General features: G+C 38.2%; 1 protein-coding gene across 4 annotated transcripts in view; it reads right to left on the reverse strand.

Annotated features, from left to right (window-relative positions):
* The window catches only part of DST (dystonin), a 490237-nt gene that overhangs the window by 17866 nt on the left and 454482 nt on the right, over positions 1 to 17889 (reverse strand). For all 4 annotated transcript variants that reach the window (XM_042939088.1, XM_042939087.1, XM_042939090.1 and 1 more), the window contains 9 exons: positions 17359 to 17514; positions 16951 to 17157; positions 13517 to 13636; positions 10554 to 10723; positions 8720 to 8879; positions 6124 to 6318; positions 5487 to 5615; positions 2220 to 2363; positions 926 to 1114 (listed from right to left, as the gene is read on the reverse strand). In XM_042939088.1, coding sequence (XP_042795022.1) covers positions 926 to 1114; positions 2220 to 2363; positions 5487 to 5615; positions 6124 to 6318; positions 8720 to 8879; positions 10554 to 10723; positions 13517 to 13636; positions 16951 to 17157; positions 17359 to 17514 — 1470 coding nt within the window. The remainder of the gene's footprint in view (positions 1 to 925; positions 1115 to 2219; positions 2364 to 5486; positions 5616 to 6123; positions 6319 to 8719; positions 8880 to 10553; positions 10724 to 13516; positions 13637 to 16950; positions 17158 to 17358; positions 17515 to 17889) is intronic.

Here is a 17889-nt window from a genome sequence, read left to right on the forward strand (position 1 = left end):
TTAAAGTGAGCATTTATCTGCAAAGCAACTAGTTAACTGGGTTGGTGCTTAGAACTTCTTTGTAGCACATTTCACTTACATATTTGAAATATTTAAGATGGCTCTGATGTACAGTGATGTAAAGCATCCACATTAAATGTGGATATATTTTAAATAGTCCTGTTAACATATATGCTATGCCAAGGCAGATAAAAGTTATTCAGGTTAAAGTTTCCATTTAACAGGTTTGACTATCTTGCCATTTCTTATCTCATCTCCTTAGGCTTACTGACGTACATATCCCAATATCTGGAATATGTGGCAAAGGCACAGACTGCGGTGAAAAGGGGTGAAAAAAAGAGGAGGGGGATAAAAGTGAAAAGTGGAGTAACACATTTCTGGAGTGTCTGTCACACGGAAGAGCTCTCATCACAGAGAACATGGCGTGAGGCACTTCAGGGCCATTTTGGACATGGATGGCTCATACCTTCATTAAGATATAATAGCGATGTTAACTCTTAGCCAACTAAGCTGACCTTTAACAATGTATATTAAACAGACTAACAAGCAAACAAATAAGTCAGCGTTAATGTGACGCCCATCATTTCAAAGTTTAAAACAGATTAGGATAGAGCAGTAGCCTTTTTTTTTTTCTTAACAAGACGATGCATTCCCTTGTAGACAGGATATATTTGAAATACTGGCGTATTGGTGGACATCATGGGAGATGCTCAGCACCAGACAGTGGAATACACAAGCAGGGAGCAATAAAGAAGGGAGATCGCCGAAAGAGAGAACAGGATGGGACAGAGCTGAAAATAAAGGTAAGGAATTAGAAACCCAGGAGGAACGACTTGAGGACATGAAGGTAACAAGCACAAAGCAATCTTTTGAGCAGTATGGTGGTGAAATAAAGAACCAGGGGTTAGGATGATATTTATTTTACCTGGTGCTCTGCAATGAGGGCTTTCACCTCTTCGATTTCCTGGGGGATGACTTCCTTGTCCTTATCACTCAACGTGGTTTCAGCCCATTGCAGCCAAGCCAGCAAAGCTTCCAACAATTCCTGTTTAGCAATGAGCCCAGCCAGAGCACTTGCTAATCTCTGTTGATGCTGCTTCGCCCAGGCCAACACCTGTTGGGAAAAAAAAAATTTCCCTGAATTTCTTTCATATTAATTATTTAATTGATATAAAAACCACAAAATTTAAATGTAAATTGGGATCATCCTGGGCCGGACTCATAATACTTCCAGTCTTTCTATATCCCATCCGTGGTACCAAAAGCCAGCTTGCAGAGATGGATGTCATACACATCCCAGGTTTCCTCTTGTTTTCTAATTTAAGTTCAAATATGCACTTGCTGGGGGCACCTGGGTGGGTCAGTTGGTTAAGTGTCCAACTTGGGCTGAGGTCATGATCTTGTAGTTCATGAGTTCGAGTCCTGCATCAGGCTCACTGCTGTCAGCACAGAGACCACTATGGATCCTCAGGGCCCCCTCTCCATCTGCCCCTCCCCTGCTCATGCTCTCTCTCTCCCAAAAAGAAACATTGGGGCACCTGGGTGGCTCAGTCGGTTGAGTGTCTGACTTTAGCTCAGGTCATGGTCTTGCAGTTTGTGAGTTCGAGCCGCACATTGGGCTCTGTGCTAATAAACAACTGAGAGCCTGGAGCCTACTTCAGATTCTGTGTCTCCCCCTCTCTCTCTCTCTCCCCTTCCCCTGCTCATGCTCTGCCTCTCTCTGTCTCTCAAAAATAAATAAATGTTAAAATAAATAAATAAATAAACAAACGTTAAAAAATTCCAACATGCATTCTCTGAAGGATCAGGTATGCTTATTCCATGTAGCACTGAGAAGAAATAAAAATAGCTAAAATCTTAAGATACAGAATTCAGTTCATGCATGCACTTCATTCCACAAGCATACGCTTGTCTGAAATACAATTCAAGTGCTGGCTTATCCAACAGAGACAGAGTGTAAGTGGGACAGAAAGTAATACAGTGAACCAAATATTTGCCTTTCCATGTTGCAGGGGCATAGCTGCAAAACTATTTCAACTTTTAAAAATAAAAGTGGACTTCAGAGACAGGTAATACACACTGGAAGGTATTTTAAAGAGCATTTTTCTTTGCAGAGGCCTCATGTTCCCACGGTCATAAATGTATCGCAGTTGCCCAAGTTTCCACACCCTCATTCTCAAAGCTGTTGCTGCTCTAATGATGACCTCAGACACACTGACCTCCTCAAACCTGGCCCGGATGATGGTTATCCAGTGCTTAATGGTGGTGATGGAGTCAGGATGGCACATAGCCAAAACAGCATCTCCCATGCTGGTAGCTTTATTCAGTGCGGCTCTTTTTTCTTCCAGTTTCTTCATGAATTCCTACAGCAGAAAGAAAGACTTCGATTAGCTGTTGGCACTGGCTGAAAACAAAACTCCAGGGATGTGTATGTGACTGTCATAGTTAAATAAAGAAGAACTTCAATTGGTTTATTCACAGCTGGAAGAAATTCACTCATTGGGGCATTAAGAGAGAAGGGACAAAAATGGGAAATGAAGTACTTTCTAACAAGTATTTCAAAGTTCGAGGATAGGGTGACATCTCCTGCTTTACAAAGTATGTTACACAAAAAATACATTCTTCTAGATCTGGATATATTATATTAATGGAGAACAGGACCAAGAGAGACAGTAATAGCACAGACAGAAATAATACTGATTGCAAAAAAATATGTTCTAACAAAGAAGACAAGAAGGTTGTATATTTAAAATAGCATGAACTGTGCCAGGAATTATAGGGATATGTACCAAAAAAGTGCCATGGAAGAGAGAAGGCTCAACAAGAAATGATAACTATTTGGGGTGAGGGGGCCCAAATGTCTAGCAGGAAGGAGTCAGGGAGAGGCTAGAGGTGCTGGGGGCCTGATCACCAGACAGCCTGTGTGAGAAGAGTCCCTTTCAGAGGCTAGTAACAGCTATTCTCTGCCCTGGAGGGGTGAATAAACCTTAAAAGGCTTCGAGAAGCTTTCGAATTACCTTTTGGCAAATGTCTTACACATATACCTGTACTTTACACCATCTGAACTGTAATTCATAGATACATGGGTCACAGAACTCTGAAAGTGTGGTTACAAATGAGCACCTCTGCCTTAAAAAAGGTCACATGCTTCCAAAACCCCATAATGAATGTCAAGCATCTACTAGCACCCAATCCCTCAGTCAGGCTGACAAGGGGCTACAGACACAGTTGACGATCAATACTACTCATGCCATGTGATCAAGGTGATGATTTGAAAATGTGTTTCCTACAGTGTCTTGTTTTCCAGGTCTGTGAAGCTGTCACATAGCTCCTACTCTGGTATTTTGCTAAACCTGTTCATATAGATATCCACTGGATATTAAGGTCCACAAGATCAGAAGGCTGTGTCTTATTCAATTGTGAGTCTTTGTGACTGAATAAATGCTTTTTTTTTTCACTTTTATTTACACATTTTTCCTGCTGTGGCATCAAGGCTTGATTAACAATATACTCCATTAACATGACCTACTTTTTACATACCATGACCTACTTTTAAAAGTATTTTAATTTTCCCCAATATAGATCCACTTAACTGGAAGGAAAACAAAAACTTTACTGGGAAAAAGGTAACAGGTCAGTAACAGGTTGACCTACTGGAAGAGGTCAACAACAGCTGTGCTCTTCCAAGGACAGGTGACCTGACCACGTACTTTTACATCATTCCTAACCTAGCAGAGCCAGAGTCCTGCCCAGAATGCTGTCGACTGGACTAGCAACTCCCTGCTTGCATTCTGTGCTCTTCCAACCCTGAGTGCTAAGTGGTTAGTGCTCACCTGGGAAAGCTTGCCAGTTTTACAGAGTGGACTATACTGAGAAGCCTCTAGTCCTGGAGCTAAGAATTTAAATACTCTGTTTTACTTTTATTTGGTCGGAGTGTGAAGGAAGGAGATCAGAAAGAATGGATGATGCTACTGCAAATTATTATTACTAAGCACCACTTTTATAAAATTACATGTAATTTTACACTATTTAAAAATATTGGGGTGCCTGGGTGGCTCAACAGGTTAAGCATCCAACTCTGTTTCAGCTCAGGTCATGATCTCATGGTTCATGAGTTAGAGCTCCATGCTGGCAGTGGGGAGTCTGCTTAGGACCTGCCCCTGCCCTGCTTGCTCTCAGTCTCTCACTAAAACAAATAAATCAAATAAATAAATAAATAAATAAATAAATAAATAAATAAATAAATAAAATGTTTATAAAGATAATTTGTTGTAAAAAACAAACAAACAAACAAACAAAAAACCCCACAACACTACCTCTGCTCTCAATACCTGCCTCCTGGTGTTTCTGGGGGTTCCTTGCTGCCGTGAGGGTGGAGATACCACCACGAGGCTCCTTTCTGTAAGGTGTCAGACATGCAGCCTGGGCTCCAAGAGGCTATTCTAAGACCAAAGTATGTTAGTGGAACTCGATGCTGGCTGATGGTCAGCCAAGAGTAATATAAGAGATTTTCAAAACATTGAATTGAATCAAAAATTCACAATAAATTTGCTGTAATTTTCCTACTCTTATATTCTGCTTCAAATTTAAATGGTTTATGTAGCATTTCATTCTTCCAGATAATGTTAGACAAGCTCGCATCACTTTTGTTAATGACAAGGCAAGATTTCATTGCTATAGGTTAGGCAACCCATCAGTAATCACTGTAAGCAGTCTCCACAAATGATGGAATCCATGTGACACCAGAACTCATGACGTATTTCCAACTTGACCATGAAAGATAAGCTTATCCTGTGGTGTTAAACAGAACTTTTAAATGGAAATGTTGACATCAATACTGCATTGAGTGTTAGCGTTGCAAATTCCTAATTCTTTAAAGTCAAGGGTTAAGAAAACAAACAAACAAACAAAAAACATGTGTTCACATGTATCTGGACCACTCTCTTAAGGGTTTTGCTAGTTCTATGCACTGTTACAAAATACAGGATGACCTGAAAACTCCGTGGCCAGAATTTAAGTGGATCTCAATTAAAACCAGAATTGACAGAGATTTAAAAATAAAATTTGAACAAGTTATTAAGTTACTTGTCTTACTTACAAAGGTCAAAATTATTAACTTACAATTCTAATGCATTATAAATAAATTTATAAATGCCAAACGCTCATTACGGAAGTTTCGTCTTTGAAATGCACATACAAGTGCAATGAAATCGGCCAGTTTTGGTCAGAAGCCAAATAACTCCCTAGAAAATTCCCTGATTTTAGAATAACCACCCTCTTCATAAAGAAACCATGAAAAGATAGCTATACATATGTAGGGGCATGGGAACATACCTATGTAAGCCAGGAGGACACAGGTAAATTCTCAACTGTACCAATATCTTTAATTACTTCTCAGGGAGGGAAATATTCATGCATTTGATATTTATGATCCTGGGTCTACTTGATTTTCTCATTTAGTTTTACTTAGCATCTATATAACTCACTTTATGCTGATCAATGAGAGTCCGAAGAGCATCCTCATCATCTGGGAGAGCGCCATGGAAACGAAGGGTTTGCTCCGCCTCGGCCAGCCACTCCAGGAGGGCATGCACCACCGAGTGAAATTCCTCTGCCTAATAGTTCACACACACACACACACACACACACACACACACACACACCGCAAATAAGATCCCCAAATATGCTTGTTAGTATAGATTTCTCTTCTCAGTGAAAAAAAGTCTTAAACTGATTAATGATATGCATTATTCCCATTAAAAAGATAAAGATATATGGTGCTACTACATTTTACAAATGTAATACCTCTAATATATCACAGAGGCCTATATGAAGATTAATTCACCATTTGAACAATCTGATTTTAGATACAGGGTAGCCCATTGCACATTCAAGCTGAAAAATTAATAGAGCAGCACTTTTATGTAAAGATGAGGCAACTTCCTCTGTGAGTAATTTAAATTCTTGTCAGGAAGACCAAGGCAAGGATGTTCTAAGAATCTCCTTCTCATGACTGTCCCAGTTAAGAAAAGGGGGAACGGAACAGTTCCTCACAAGAGCAGTTCTCGTTGAGGCTTCGAAACCTTTCTCACTATGTCCAGATGCAATTTGCATGACATTTACCTGACGCAGAGCTGCTTCCAATCGGGTCTGCTTTGATATAGAAAGTGCACACACAGTCTCCCAGCGTGTGCTTAGTTCCTGCATCTGGACCTTGACCCAGGAGGAGTCGTCTCGGCTGCCCTCTATGAGCTCTCGTGCCGAGCGCTTCAGGGCCTGCACGCTGCTGGTCCTCTTCCCCAGTTCTTTCTGGAAAGCCTAAAAGACCATGTTTTTAGAAAAATTAATTTTTAATTATAAAATCAAGCCAGTAAAAGACACTGCTTGGAATATACATACACATGACATCATGTACCAATCTCTAAGACCTACAGCTTAATGACACACACTTTTCACAGAATCTTTAGAAGCTGAGTCGTGGCACACTGCTCCCACCAGAGCACTGTTAAGAACACGGTCTTGTATAAATCTGTTCAATCTTGTAACATTCTCCTGAGTGAACAAACCCGATTTTTTTTAATGACACATTGGATTTAAATAATGGCAGCTATTCTTTATTTCAGTTTACACAAAAGAATCAAATTCTTTTTTTTCTATGATTCTTTAGTATGGCATCCCAGCTCCTCTCAAATCATTACTCTAAATGCCTAGAATGTGCTGGCTACCTCATTACTCTTAGTTAATAAACATATCTAACAGACTAACAAATAACTAAGCAGTCCTGGGCTGTCACATGGGGGTTTTGGAGGTAATGGCAGGGAATCGTACAGGGACTTGCCATGCAGTCTTCTTCTCTGTAGCATGGCTTCAACTTTCACAGAATCCTGAGAGCTAACCTAGAATGTCAAACTTTAGAGGCTTAAATCTTTGTCATTTTGGAAGAAAAGCTTCCCCCCACCCCTTGCCTAATTTTGATGAACTCTGAGGTGCCAGGAGTTGAACTGGCTTCCTTTGACCACAGACGTAATCCAAGAAATGAGCCCAGGGTACTTCGTTTCTGGTCCAAAATTCTGTATATGCAGCTAGATCTTTCAAGTAACTAATGTTATGTATAGAATAAAATTAACTTATTTTTCTAAAAAATGGTCACAAATGAATATCACTAATCACATTTTATAATTTTGGCTATATCCATGAGTTTCTATTCTGACAATCAAATCATTCATAAAAAGGAGTCCATCTGAAACAAACCACACATAGTGTGATGAATTCTTTGCTTGATTTCACTCTGATAGTGTTCAATGAGATGTGCCTGCAGATAGATAGACAGACACACAGAGACACACATCCATACACAGGCATAGGAAATACAGTGTCTATACAATCTGTTTGTGATAGGACGAGTCCAATAGTTCTGAGAAGACTTTCCAATGTACTTTGTATACTTAAGCCTGAGCCTTCCAATTGCATTACTAATGCTGAATGATTAACTCATTCTTGATGACCTTTAATATATAAAAAAACCTGGCAAGTGCCGAAGGGAGTAAATGTTTAGACAGTGAGTTTATACAAATGGCATTTATGTAAAAAGTAACATTACACTATTCATTACTCATTGAAAGAATGCCAGGGCATAAAAAAGTTTATATTAATCATGCACAAAACATTTGTTTCAATACAGGCAAGTAACAAAACTTAAAATTTTTGATTTCTGTATGCCTGATCCCTGTCCTTCATTTACTCTTTGATTTTTTGATAATATTCAAATGTAACACTCTTTTATAGATATAATGAGATAACAGAACCAGAAGAGGGGAAATAAATATGCTGAAAGGACCAACCATTTAAAAAGGAATAGGTAAGATCAAAACACGATAGCCAGGGAAATATAAAGAAAACATTTTAAAAGGAAATGTATTTCCTGAACTCAAAAATAATGAAGAGAAAGAAACACAACACGGATTCACATACAGTGCTGTATGATACCTGTATATAAAGTCTACTCTGATACCACCACTCCACGTTAGTACTGTGCCCGCGAGGTTGTTTTCAAGGTTCTTTAGGTTGTAATACAACATTTTACCATAATTTAGGACCTTACACTCCGTATCAGCTGGATGTCTTGTACATTCCTTTTTACTGGCACAAAAATTTTGAATACCCTTCAGGAGGTTGCAAGAAACCGCTTTTCTGAAGTAATAATCAAGTCCCTCACAGCGTATACTGATATCTCATCAACTGCTGCAGTTAAAGGGGCAAGTTTAAAACAGTTTTTAAAAACAAAAAAGCAGCCTGTCTTGACCCCCAGAGATCATGTTACAAATCCATATGCTTATGCAATGACCAAGTTCCGGGTAAATGAATGAAGAATTTTAAATTATATTCCACAATTCTTTCCATGAATAATGAAAGACTGTAAAACATTCTTGGAACATGAAGCACCAGAGAATAAAATCATTTTCTAAGTTCTAAAAGGTTTTAGATTTGGAAGTTGAAAAAAGAAAAAAAAAAGTATCTCACTGATAAAGTACCTTTTCTGACTCACTTTTAAAGTTGGCTTCCTGATTCTGCTCATATGTACACATATATCATTATTAAAGACTGGTATGTAGTATGATATGCAGTCTCTAGTTTTTAAAAGGCTGAGTTAAGGGGTTACATTTTCTTCTATACTCATGACAATCAAATGAGATAAATAAAATGTCCCAGATAATGATACCTTGTGATTATCGATCAGATTCATCACTAAATCAATGTCTCCATGGACAGGCTGGTCTTCTGCCAGCTGGGGTTCAACTCTATACAGCCAATCAATGAGGGCCTGCAAGGCATCGGTGAATTGTCCAGAAAATAACAGGGCTTCCTCCAGTTTGTTTTGTCTGAGGAAGAAGGTGGAAAAATCAATGAGAGCAACAAAAAAGCCACCCTACATATCTGAAAATCTAAAATCCATTTATGAAGGTTGAGAGTACTCAAAGAAAAAATGATATATTGGTACTCACTGCTGTTTCTTTGCTTTCCTTAGAAAATAACAAAACTTTTCTCAAATTTTCTTTTTTATTCCTTAAATGCATAGCATGTGTTCTCAGAAAATTCCCTCATCATCACCTCTAGAAATCAATAGCCCTTTGGTTTCTTCGTAAAAAAATATGCCTTAAAATTTTTTAATATATTGTTTCAATGTTTATTTATTTATTTTGAGAGAGAACATGCATGAATGGAGAGGGCCAGAGAAAGAGGGAGAGAAAGAATCCCAAGCAGGCTCCATGCTGCCAGCACAGAGCCCAATGCAGGGCTTGAACACACAAACCATGAGATCATGACCTGAGCCAAAATCGAGAGTCAGATGTTGAACTGACTAAGCCTTCTAGGCACCCCTAAATTTTTTTTTTATATTTTAAATTATCATACAGTAAACTTAACTTTTCTGGGTATACAGTTCTATGAATTTTAACACATGTATAGACTCATGTAACTATCATCATGATCAAGAAACTGAACATTTTCATCATCCCTCAATCTGCCAAATGTTGTCTATAGTCCTAGCCTGCCCCATCTTCATCCCCTTGTATTCACGTATCTCTCTGCCATGAAGTCATTTATATGACTTAGTAAAAAAGCAGATAACCTTTTGATATTGAAGGTTTTAAATATTTTTTTTAATGTTTATTTATTTATTTTGAGAAAGAAGGAGAGCACGAGTAGGCAGGGGAGAAAGAGAATCCCAAACAGGCTCTACACTGTCAATGCAGAGCTGGACCAGAGGCTCGATCTAGTGAACCATGAGATCATGACCTGAGCTGAAATCAAGAGTCAGGCACTTAACCGACTGAGTCACCCAGGTGCCCCAGGTTTTAAAGCTTTTTAAAACCCAACCCCAAAATTTCTATATTCCTTCCATATATTCTTTAGAATATATTTTAATTTCCTTTTCTAATATAATTTTATTATTAGAATATAATATTCCATTCAATCTTGATACTGACAAAAGTAATTAGACTAAGGATCTATGAAATATTTGAAAACATTTCTAAGATATTTGAATTCTTCTACTACTACATATTTCAACTGGTTCAAGTGTAATGAGAAAGAAGACTGGGAAGGGGTAGATGGAAGTTGGAAGCAAACACTGGGGTCAGATTGGTAGGACCTTGCACGACACATTAAGGAGCCTGTGTTTTGGCTCACACTCAAGGTATAATAAGTTCCTAAAAGGTATGAGGAAGGGAAATGATAAGATCAAACTTATTTTTTAAAGAGACCACCCCAGTGGTTACATGGAAATTAGCTTATGGAAAACAACAGCAAGTCAGGTATCAGATAATATGCTTAGAGAATGATACCACTTTTGAGTGAACTGAGGAGTTAAAAAATAAGTAAAAATGAACAACAAAGCCTTCTCCGTGCAGATACTGTGTAAGTGGGGCATTAGAGAGAAGAAACAACTTCTTAAAGGAGGTATTTAGGTTCCTAGAAAGTTCCCACAAAGCATCACTACTGTATGTTTGAAAGAAGCCGACAAGGTAACCAAACTGCCTTAAAGAACATTTTACCTTTCCACAGATTTTCCACAGATGGTATCCCATTTGTCTCTGAGTTCACTCAGCATGTCATCCAGTTTCAGGTTGTCATCAGCCAGGGAGGTTTTCTCCTTCAGAGAACGTCCCGTTCTGTTGGTGGTGTCATAGACAGAATGCTTGGCTCCGAGTGATTTCTGAAACTCCTATATATTTAACAGGAAAACAATGTGCATTTCTACTTAGGACTATTAAATAGGTAACAGACATCACAAAAGGCATCCCTAATAAAAGGAATCTAAACAGAGGAAGACATCAGCCAACAGGTCAGATGGTGTAGTGCTGCTGGCTACACAGGAACACACCAGGGTGGAAAAGAATCCTTATATTTTCAAACTGAAGAACTTATTTTTCCCAGAAGTCTACTATTATGAAGAAAGTGATTTCAAAGCACAACAAATCTTGAATCTTTCATAGCTATAAACCACAAATAGTATACTAGTTATAATAAAATGGAATTGCTAATCTGCTATTGAGAAACCCAAGATTTTGGAGAGGAAAAAGTAGTTAACACTCAATGAGTAACTAAATAAAGGTCTATGTGGACACAGAGTGACTCATAATGTGTAAATTTACTACAGGTTTTGTTTTTTGTTTGTGGGTTTTTGGTTTTTTTGTTTTGTTTTGTTTTGGTCAACCAGATCTGCTGTCACACATTTTGGATGTTTACAATGATGATACGTATAATTTCATCTGTGAGCCAGGGTGAGGGGCAAATAAGAACCACATCTCAAGATTCCTATGTTCTGACCTACTGCCCCTTCAATTCACACCCCTTGGCAAGCTTATACCCCTCCTCCCCACCACTATGATGCCCTACGAACGTCTCTCAAGATCTACAGATTACTTTTCCAGTATTAAATAGCTATATTGCTAATGTGACATCTATACTTTCCTATCTTTTACATTATTAATCTGCATGTTTGTGTATGAAAATTTCTATGTGTGGGAAAGATGGATTATATAATCTGTCTACACAACTCAATTAAAAGCTTTTCTAAAGTAAGGACACTGTCTTTGCAGGCCTCTCTCATTATCATCTTACATTTTGTGTGTGTTTGTAAGTGTGTAATAGCAAGAATGAGACCACTGCTATTGCATATACAATCTCAGAGATGGGAAGGAAGGAAGGTCAACTTAATGGGCATCTTACAAGCTCATAATATATTATGGAAACACTAACACAGTGATTCTAACTCCTGGTAGCACATTAGAATCACCTTAGAGAGTAAAATGCTATGCAAATGTATAATTTTCTAAAATAATCTTGGTTATCATCACCTAATGCATTTTTATTGCCTTTAAAACCCAGACACTTTAGGTGTCTTAATATGACTAAGATATTTACTTGGTCTTATAATAGGAGGCCACTACATCTAGGATTTTTTTTAGCAATAAACACTATTACAATACCACACTATTTCTAAAGTTTGCTTTCTGTAATTATTATTTTTTCTTGTTATTCTAAATAGAATATTAGTTTTAGAATCATGGCATTGACAAATTTTCCTCAAAAGAAGATACATAAAAAAATGTTACAGCTGAATACAGGATAGATGAACACTCTTTAAAGACAGAAAAATAGCCAAAAGAGGAAAGAAAAGACTTATTTTAAAATTGGCTTCATGTGCCTTGTACCCTTATCTCAGACAGATGCTGACTTTGGTAACAAGTCACACCAGGAAAAAGAGAGGATCTAGAAGGGTTCCTCACGTATTCTTATTTCTAGGATTCTCCAACTTAAACACACAATATACTTTCCTAAGACTCCATGACATGATATCTATGTTCAAGTTCAAACAGGCAGTGTATTTTGAGAAGGAGGCTCTCGTTTCTCCATCAGGGGAAGGAAGGAAGGTGCTGCTCCCCCTCACTGTGCTCTCAGTACTGAACATGGTGGCAGCTCACAGGTAGAGGGTGCCAGCAGAATGAGCCACTCACACGCCCTCATCTAGTCAAAGAACAGCTTCTTTCTGTCATCCTAGGATCGTGACCTCCTGAGGTGACTTAACAACCAGCATGGAAGCTATCAATCGGTATATGATGGCTAGAATTTTCTGATGATGATAAACCTTACATCACCCCATTTTTTCCAGCTTTCAAAAAACTATCATGTGTCAAGATGATAGTTAGATAGATAGTTAGATGATAGTTAGAAAGATAGATAGATAGATAGATAGATAGATAGATGCTTAAAACTTTATAGTTTTTGCAGGAACCACTCTCCTTTTACCTACTGCACTCACCCTGAAGGCTGATGATCACTTTATAACCAGAATGACAGACCCAAATTCAAAAGAGTTGAGAAAGATGGGGTGGGGGGGGATGTTCTTTGAATGCAATGTAGTAGGAATATAAAAGGTAGAAAATATAAAATAATATGTTTCTGCATCTTCTAGTCTACATAAGGAGGCCACTGACTCTATGTCTTTGAGGGTAAGGATAGAATTTCATATACCACATACACATAACAAAACACCAGTTTGTGCAGAGGCAACCAATTTTCCCCACATAACTGTTTGAAAGAATCTATATGGCAAAATTTATATTACTTTTTGCTATAAAATTATCTTCTGCATAGCATTTGGTCTATGAACGAAATTACAAGACAAGACAGATAAGTGAAAAATTGAGATGCCAACACTTGACCCCCTCTCAATCTTTTAAGTTCTAGATTGTAGAACACCGCCAGCTTTAATTTTGTATATTTTTTGTTAACAGTAATCCTAGAATGATGGTGGGATGGTCAGCAGAGAGTAAAGATACTCTTGCTACTTGACCAATGTGATGGGCAGCTGGTTTTAAATTTAACAGAGGTCCACAGAGGACACCTTTTTTTTTTTTTTCTAGTGATGAATAAATACACAACCAAGTAAGGATTTAAAAGGTGATCTTGAGATACAGAATGACATATATGCTATTTCTAATTATAGACCCACCTTATGCTGTGCAAGCTGTGTTTTTATCTTGTCTGGATCATTGGCAATTTCCAGTTCAGAATCCAAAGACTTCTCTGACTCCTCTAGCCACTCCATAAGTTTACTCCAAGCTTCATGGAACTGTAAAAGAAATACACATCTCAATCCAGAGAATTTCCTGGTATGCTCCCTATATTTTTAAAATAGAAATTAATAGGGGCGCCTGCGTGGCTCAGTCAGTTGGGCGGCTACTACAGCTCAGGTCATGATCTCGTGGTCTGTCAGTTCGAGCCCCGCGTCAGGCTCTGTGCTGACAGCTCAGAGCCTGGAGTCTGCTTCAGATTCTGTGTCTCCCTCTCTCTGCTCCTTCCCTGCTTGCTCTCTCTCTGTGTCTCTCTCTCTCAAAAATAATAAACATTAAAGAAATAAAATAAATAAAATAGGAATTAGTATTAATGAAAATGTTTAAAATACTTAATTCAAATTTCCCCTAAAAAAGAAGAAAGTAGTAGCTTTATTGAATTCGCCATGTCTTACTAACTCTTGGCTTCTGTGGTCGGGCCCCCACGGTTACTTTGTTGTAACTCACTGAAACATATAAACTTTAACAAAAATAGAAATGAGCCTAGAAACAGGGAACACCAGGGAGAATTTCCCTCCCTTTCCTTCTGCTTAGCAATTAACGTAAACTCTCAAGAGAATTTGATTTGCCCACTGCTGTCGCCGACAGATCTAGGTTTACTTCTAAGGTATTTAATTCCCATGTTAAGGAACAGGAACAAAAAGGGAAAGACAAAGGATAAAGTTAATAAGCTCGCCTTAAAAAGTAAAAGAATAACAACAATAGAAGTCCATAACATTCCTATTTAATACAAAAGGCATTCAGTATCTTTACTGCTACTACCAAAATCCTCAACTTAACGCCTGGGCCTCACTTACTGGTTTTATATGTAAGAGCACCCACAGCACTTGAATTCTAACAAAATAGAATTCTCTTTGGCCTCCATGATTTTGCAATATTCTGGTGCTATGTATACTTGGCTTCAGCCACAGTCTCTTTTCTGTTTATCACAGAGAACTAGCGGGTACTATTTTTGGATCCCAAATTGTGAAATTGGTTATAAATTATTTCTCATAATAAACTTAAGTGAACGGATACATAACAAAAACAGAAGTAATCAAAATAAAATCTGCTTTATATCAAAGCACACTAATAAAGAAATAGCAAGAAGACATTTAACAATCAGCACAATAAGAGCACGGGATCACAAAGCTGGCAGCGCCCGCTGAGATCACCTCATCACAAACCTGCTCTCCTGACCCCTCCTTCCCACAACTCCAATCAATTTAAATACAAAAATAAAGAGGCCAGAAGAGGTATATAAACCGCCAAAGTCAGAGAACTATGATCAACATCTGAGCCCCAAACTAAGAAAGTAGGATAGTGAGAAATAAAGAAGTAGTCACAGTGTTTGGTGGTCTTACCACAATTAATATAGGCTATAACAGATGGTAAGTTTAATGATACAAACGCACAAGTTCTAAGACTGGTCCTGCTTTAAAAACTATTTTTAAGCCACATAAATACAAGAAATGCCATACTTTTGTACCTAAAAGCAGTAGAAAATTCTTACAGATTAAGCCAAATGAGAAAATAAAATTGGCAACATGGAGAAAGGAAAAAGACTTCTATAAATTAGATGTTCATAACTCAAGAAATGCCCATACTACCGAGGACACTGCTCGGTGCAGAGAAGAATGTCAGGCTTATCATTAATACTGTCTCATAAAAACAAGAAGAGACCGATTCTATTCCACAGTCTCACTGATAACATTGAACACATCATACATCCCACTCAAAAAAAGAAATAATATGGCATGTAATCCTACAACAATGCAATTTGTCATTTCTAAGCTTTTAACAAATTTATGCTGAGAGCATTAATCACAGAAACATTTGACTCCCAGACATCTTTTACATCACCCAACTGAGCCTGGATCCCCAGAAGAATGGAGTCCAATACCAATTACAGAAACATGGAACTGAATGGGGCAGAAAGACTCATTATAAAATTCAGCCTCAACGTTACACAGAGTTTCTAGTAAAATTCAAAGATAGTTGCCAAACAAGGTGGGCACATCTCTCTCCCAGAGTAGAGAGACACGTAATTCTACTTCTTTTTTGTGTTTAGCCTAAGAATGGCATATTAATAGTAGGTGAAGAGAGTTAGGGGAGTTCCTTGTGAGACCCGTGAGATTCTCTAGATGAAAAGAAAAAGGAAAAAAGAAGCCTTAAAAGGTTCAAACAATTCATTTAAAAGCAGGGTGGACAGCAATAGCACTGCTAGGAATTTGCCCCAGGGATACAGGAGTACTGATGCATAGGGGCACTTGTACCCCAATGTTTATAGCAGCACTCTCAACAATAGCCAAATTATGGAAAGAGCCTACATGTCCATCAACTGATGAATGGATAAAGAAATTGCAGTTTATATGCACAATGGAGTACTATGTGGCAATGAGAAAGAATGAAATATGGCCCTCTGTAGCAACGTGGATGGAACTGGAGAGTGTTATGCTAAGTGACATAAGCCATACAGAGAAAGACAGATACCATATGGTTTCACTCTTATGTGGATCCTGAGAAACGTAACAGAAACCCATGGGGGAGGGGAAGGAAAAAAAAAAGAGGTTAGAGTGGAAGAGAGCCAAAGCATAAGAGACTCTTAAAAACTGAGAACAAACTGAGGGTTGATGGGGGGTGGGAGGGAGGGGAGGGTGGGTGATGGGTATTGAGGAGGGCACCTTTTGGGATGAGCACTGGGTGTTGTATGGAAACCAATTTGACAATAAACTTCATATATTGAAAAAAATAAAAAATAAAAAAATAAAAAAATAAAAGCAGGGTGGAACTGTATCAAAATACCAGAGAAGAAATGAGAGCTTGTCAACAAGCGTAAAGATTCAGAAAGGTGAGGAGTACCGAGCAGCTTAGACACAGAATCAGCCCTTTCAGGAAGCTGTCCGGTGGGCCGGTGTCTGTCTCTCAGCCCTCAGAGTTTGTGGACAAAGTCTGGCTTAGGACTAAACACAAGGTAGCAATATACTAAAGTCTGATGACTTACTCCAGCTATGAGAGTGGAGATTGCAAGCACAAAGGAAAAAAACAAATAAACCCAGTAACAAAAAACTTGAGCCTCTTTTTGGATCTTAGTAACAGTGGGTCTATGAAGCCAAGCTATAATCAGTCTTTTCAAGATTAGTCCCCAGGACCAGAAGGTGCTAGGGCAAAACATGATGTTATCATTGAAACTTAGGCCCTTTTCGGATATAAACACCTTGGCCCTGTGCCATGATTGTTACAACCAATACAGCCTACGATAAAAGTACTTGAATGTCATCATATATATTTCAATACCTAGAACTGATTTATTGACTAGTTTAGAAAGGTTTACCTGCTTGGCTCTTTTCCTTGCATCATCCAAAGATCTCCCTCTTTCTACTAACCGCTGAACCACTTTTTCCCACCGACTTTGTACACTGATCAGTAGATTCTTAATTAGGACAACGTCTTGTTTCTGACTGAAATACTTCAGGTGGGTCCCAGTTTTGTCCAGCTCTATTATCTGCTCACGGTGAGAATTTACTTCATTGGCGAAGACCTTTCCCAAAAAGAAGGGTGGAATTAGAAACACATGAAAAACTGTTCTGTTTTATAAGTGCTTCTGGTGTCATAAGCTGAAACCATTTTAAAGGACAAAATAAAGTTTCTAAACTACCAAATTCATACTTCTGACATGAAAACAGTCTGTGGTCTAAAAAGGTCTAAAATAAGAATACTATCCATCTGAGTTACATCATACCTTGTGTTCATCGATTTGAAACAAGACTGTGTCCAAGATAAGACTTGGCCGAGAAGCTACATTTAGGGTCTGTTCAGCCTGGGTTAGCCAGTTGATGAAGTCTTGGAGGGAATTATGGAACTCCATTGCCAAGTTGAGGGCCTCTTCCAGTTTAGTCTGCAAAGGCAGATCATTTAGTATTTGATGATAGTTAAGTGTCTTCCCCCCAGTTTAACCACTCTCTGGCAGATTTCCTTCCCATCCATGCTTTCTTTATACCTAATCTGTATTTCTGTATTACCTAAACAGTTTATGAGTGTAATGGGCCTTCACTAAAATAATGGCAAACCAAACCCCTTTTAGTATAGTGAGAAGATCTCACTGCAGCTAAAAATAATCTGATATACACTAAAATTGTGATTTGAGGTCAATGAACCACAGAATGCAATTACTAAACAGATGTCTTTTATATCTTTATATAAAAAGAAAACTTGACATTCACATGATTAATCTGGAGGGTCAAAATGATGTGAAATATATATACATTATGGT

The sequence above is a fragment of the Panthera leo genome, chromosome B2, assembly GCF_018350215.1.
Source record: "Panthera leo isolate Ple1 chromosome B2, P.leo_Ple1_pat1.1, whole genome shotgun sequence".
Lineage (NCBI taxonomy): Eukaryota > Metazoa > Chordata > Mammalia > Carnivora > Felidae > Panthera > Panthera leo.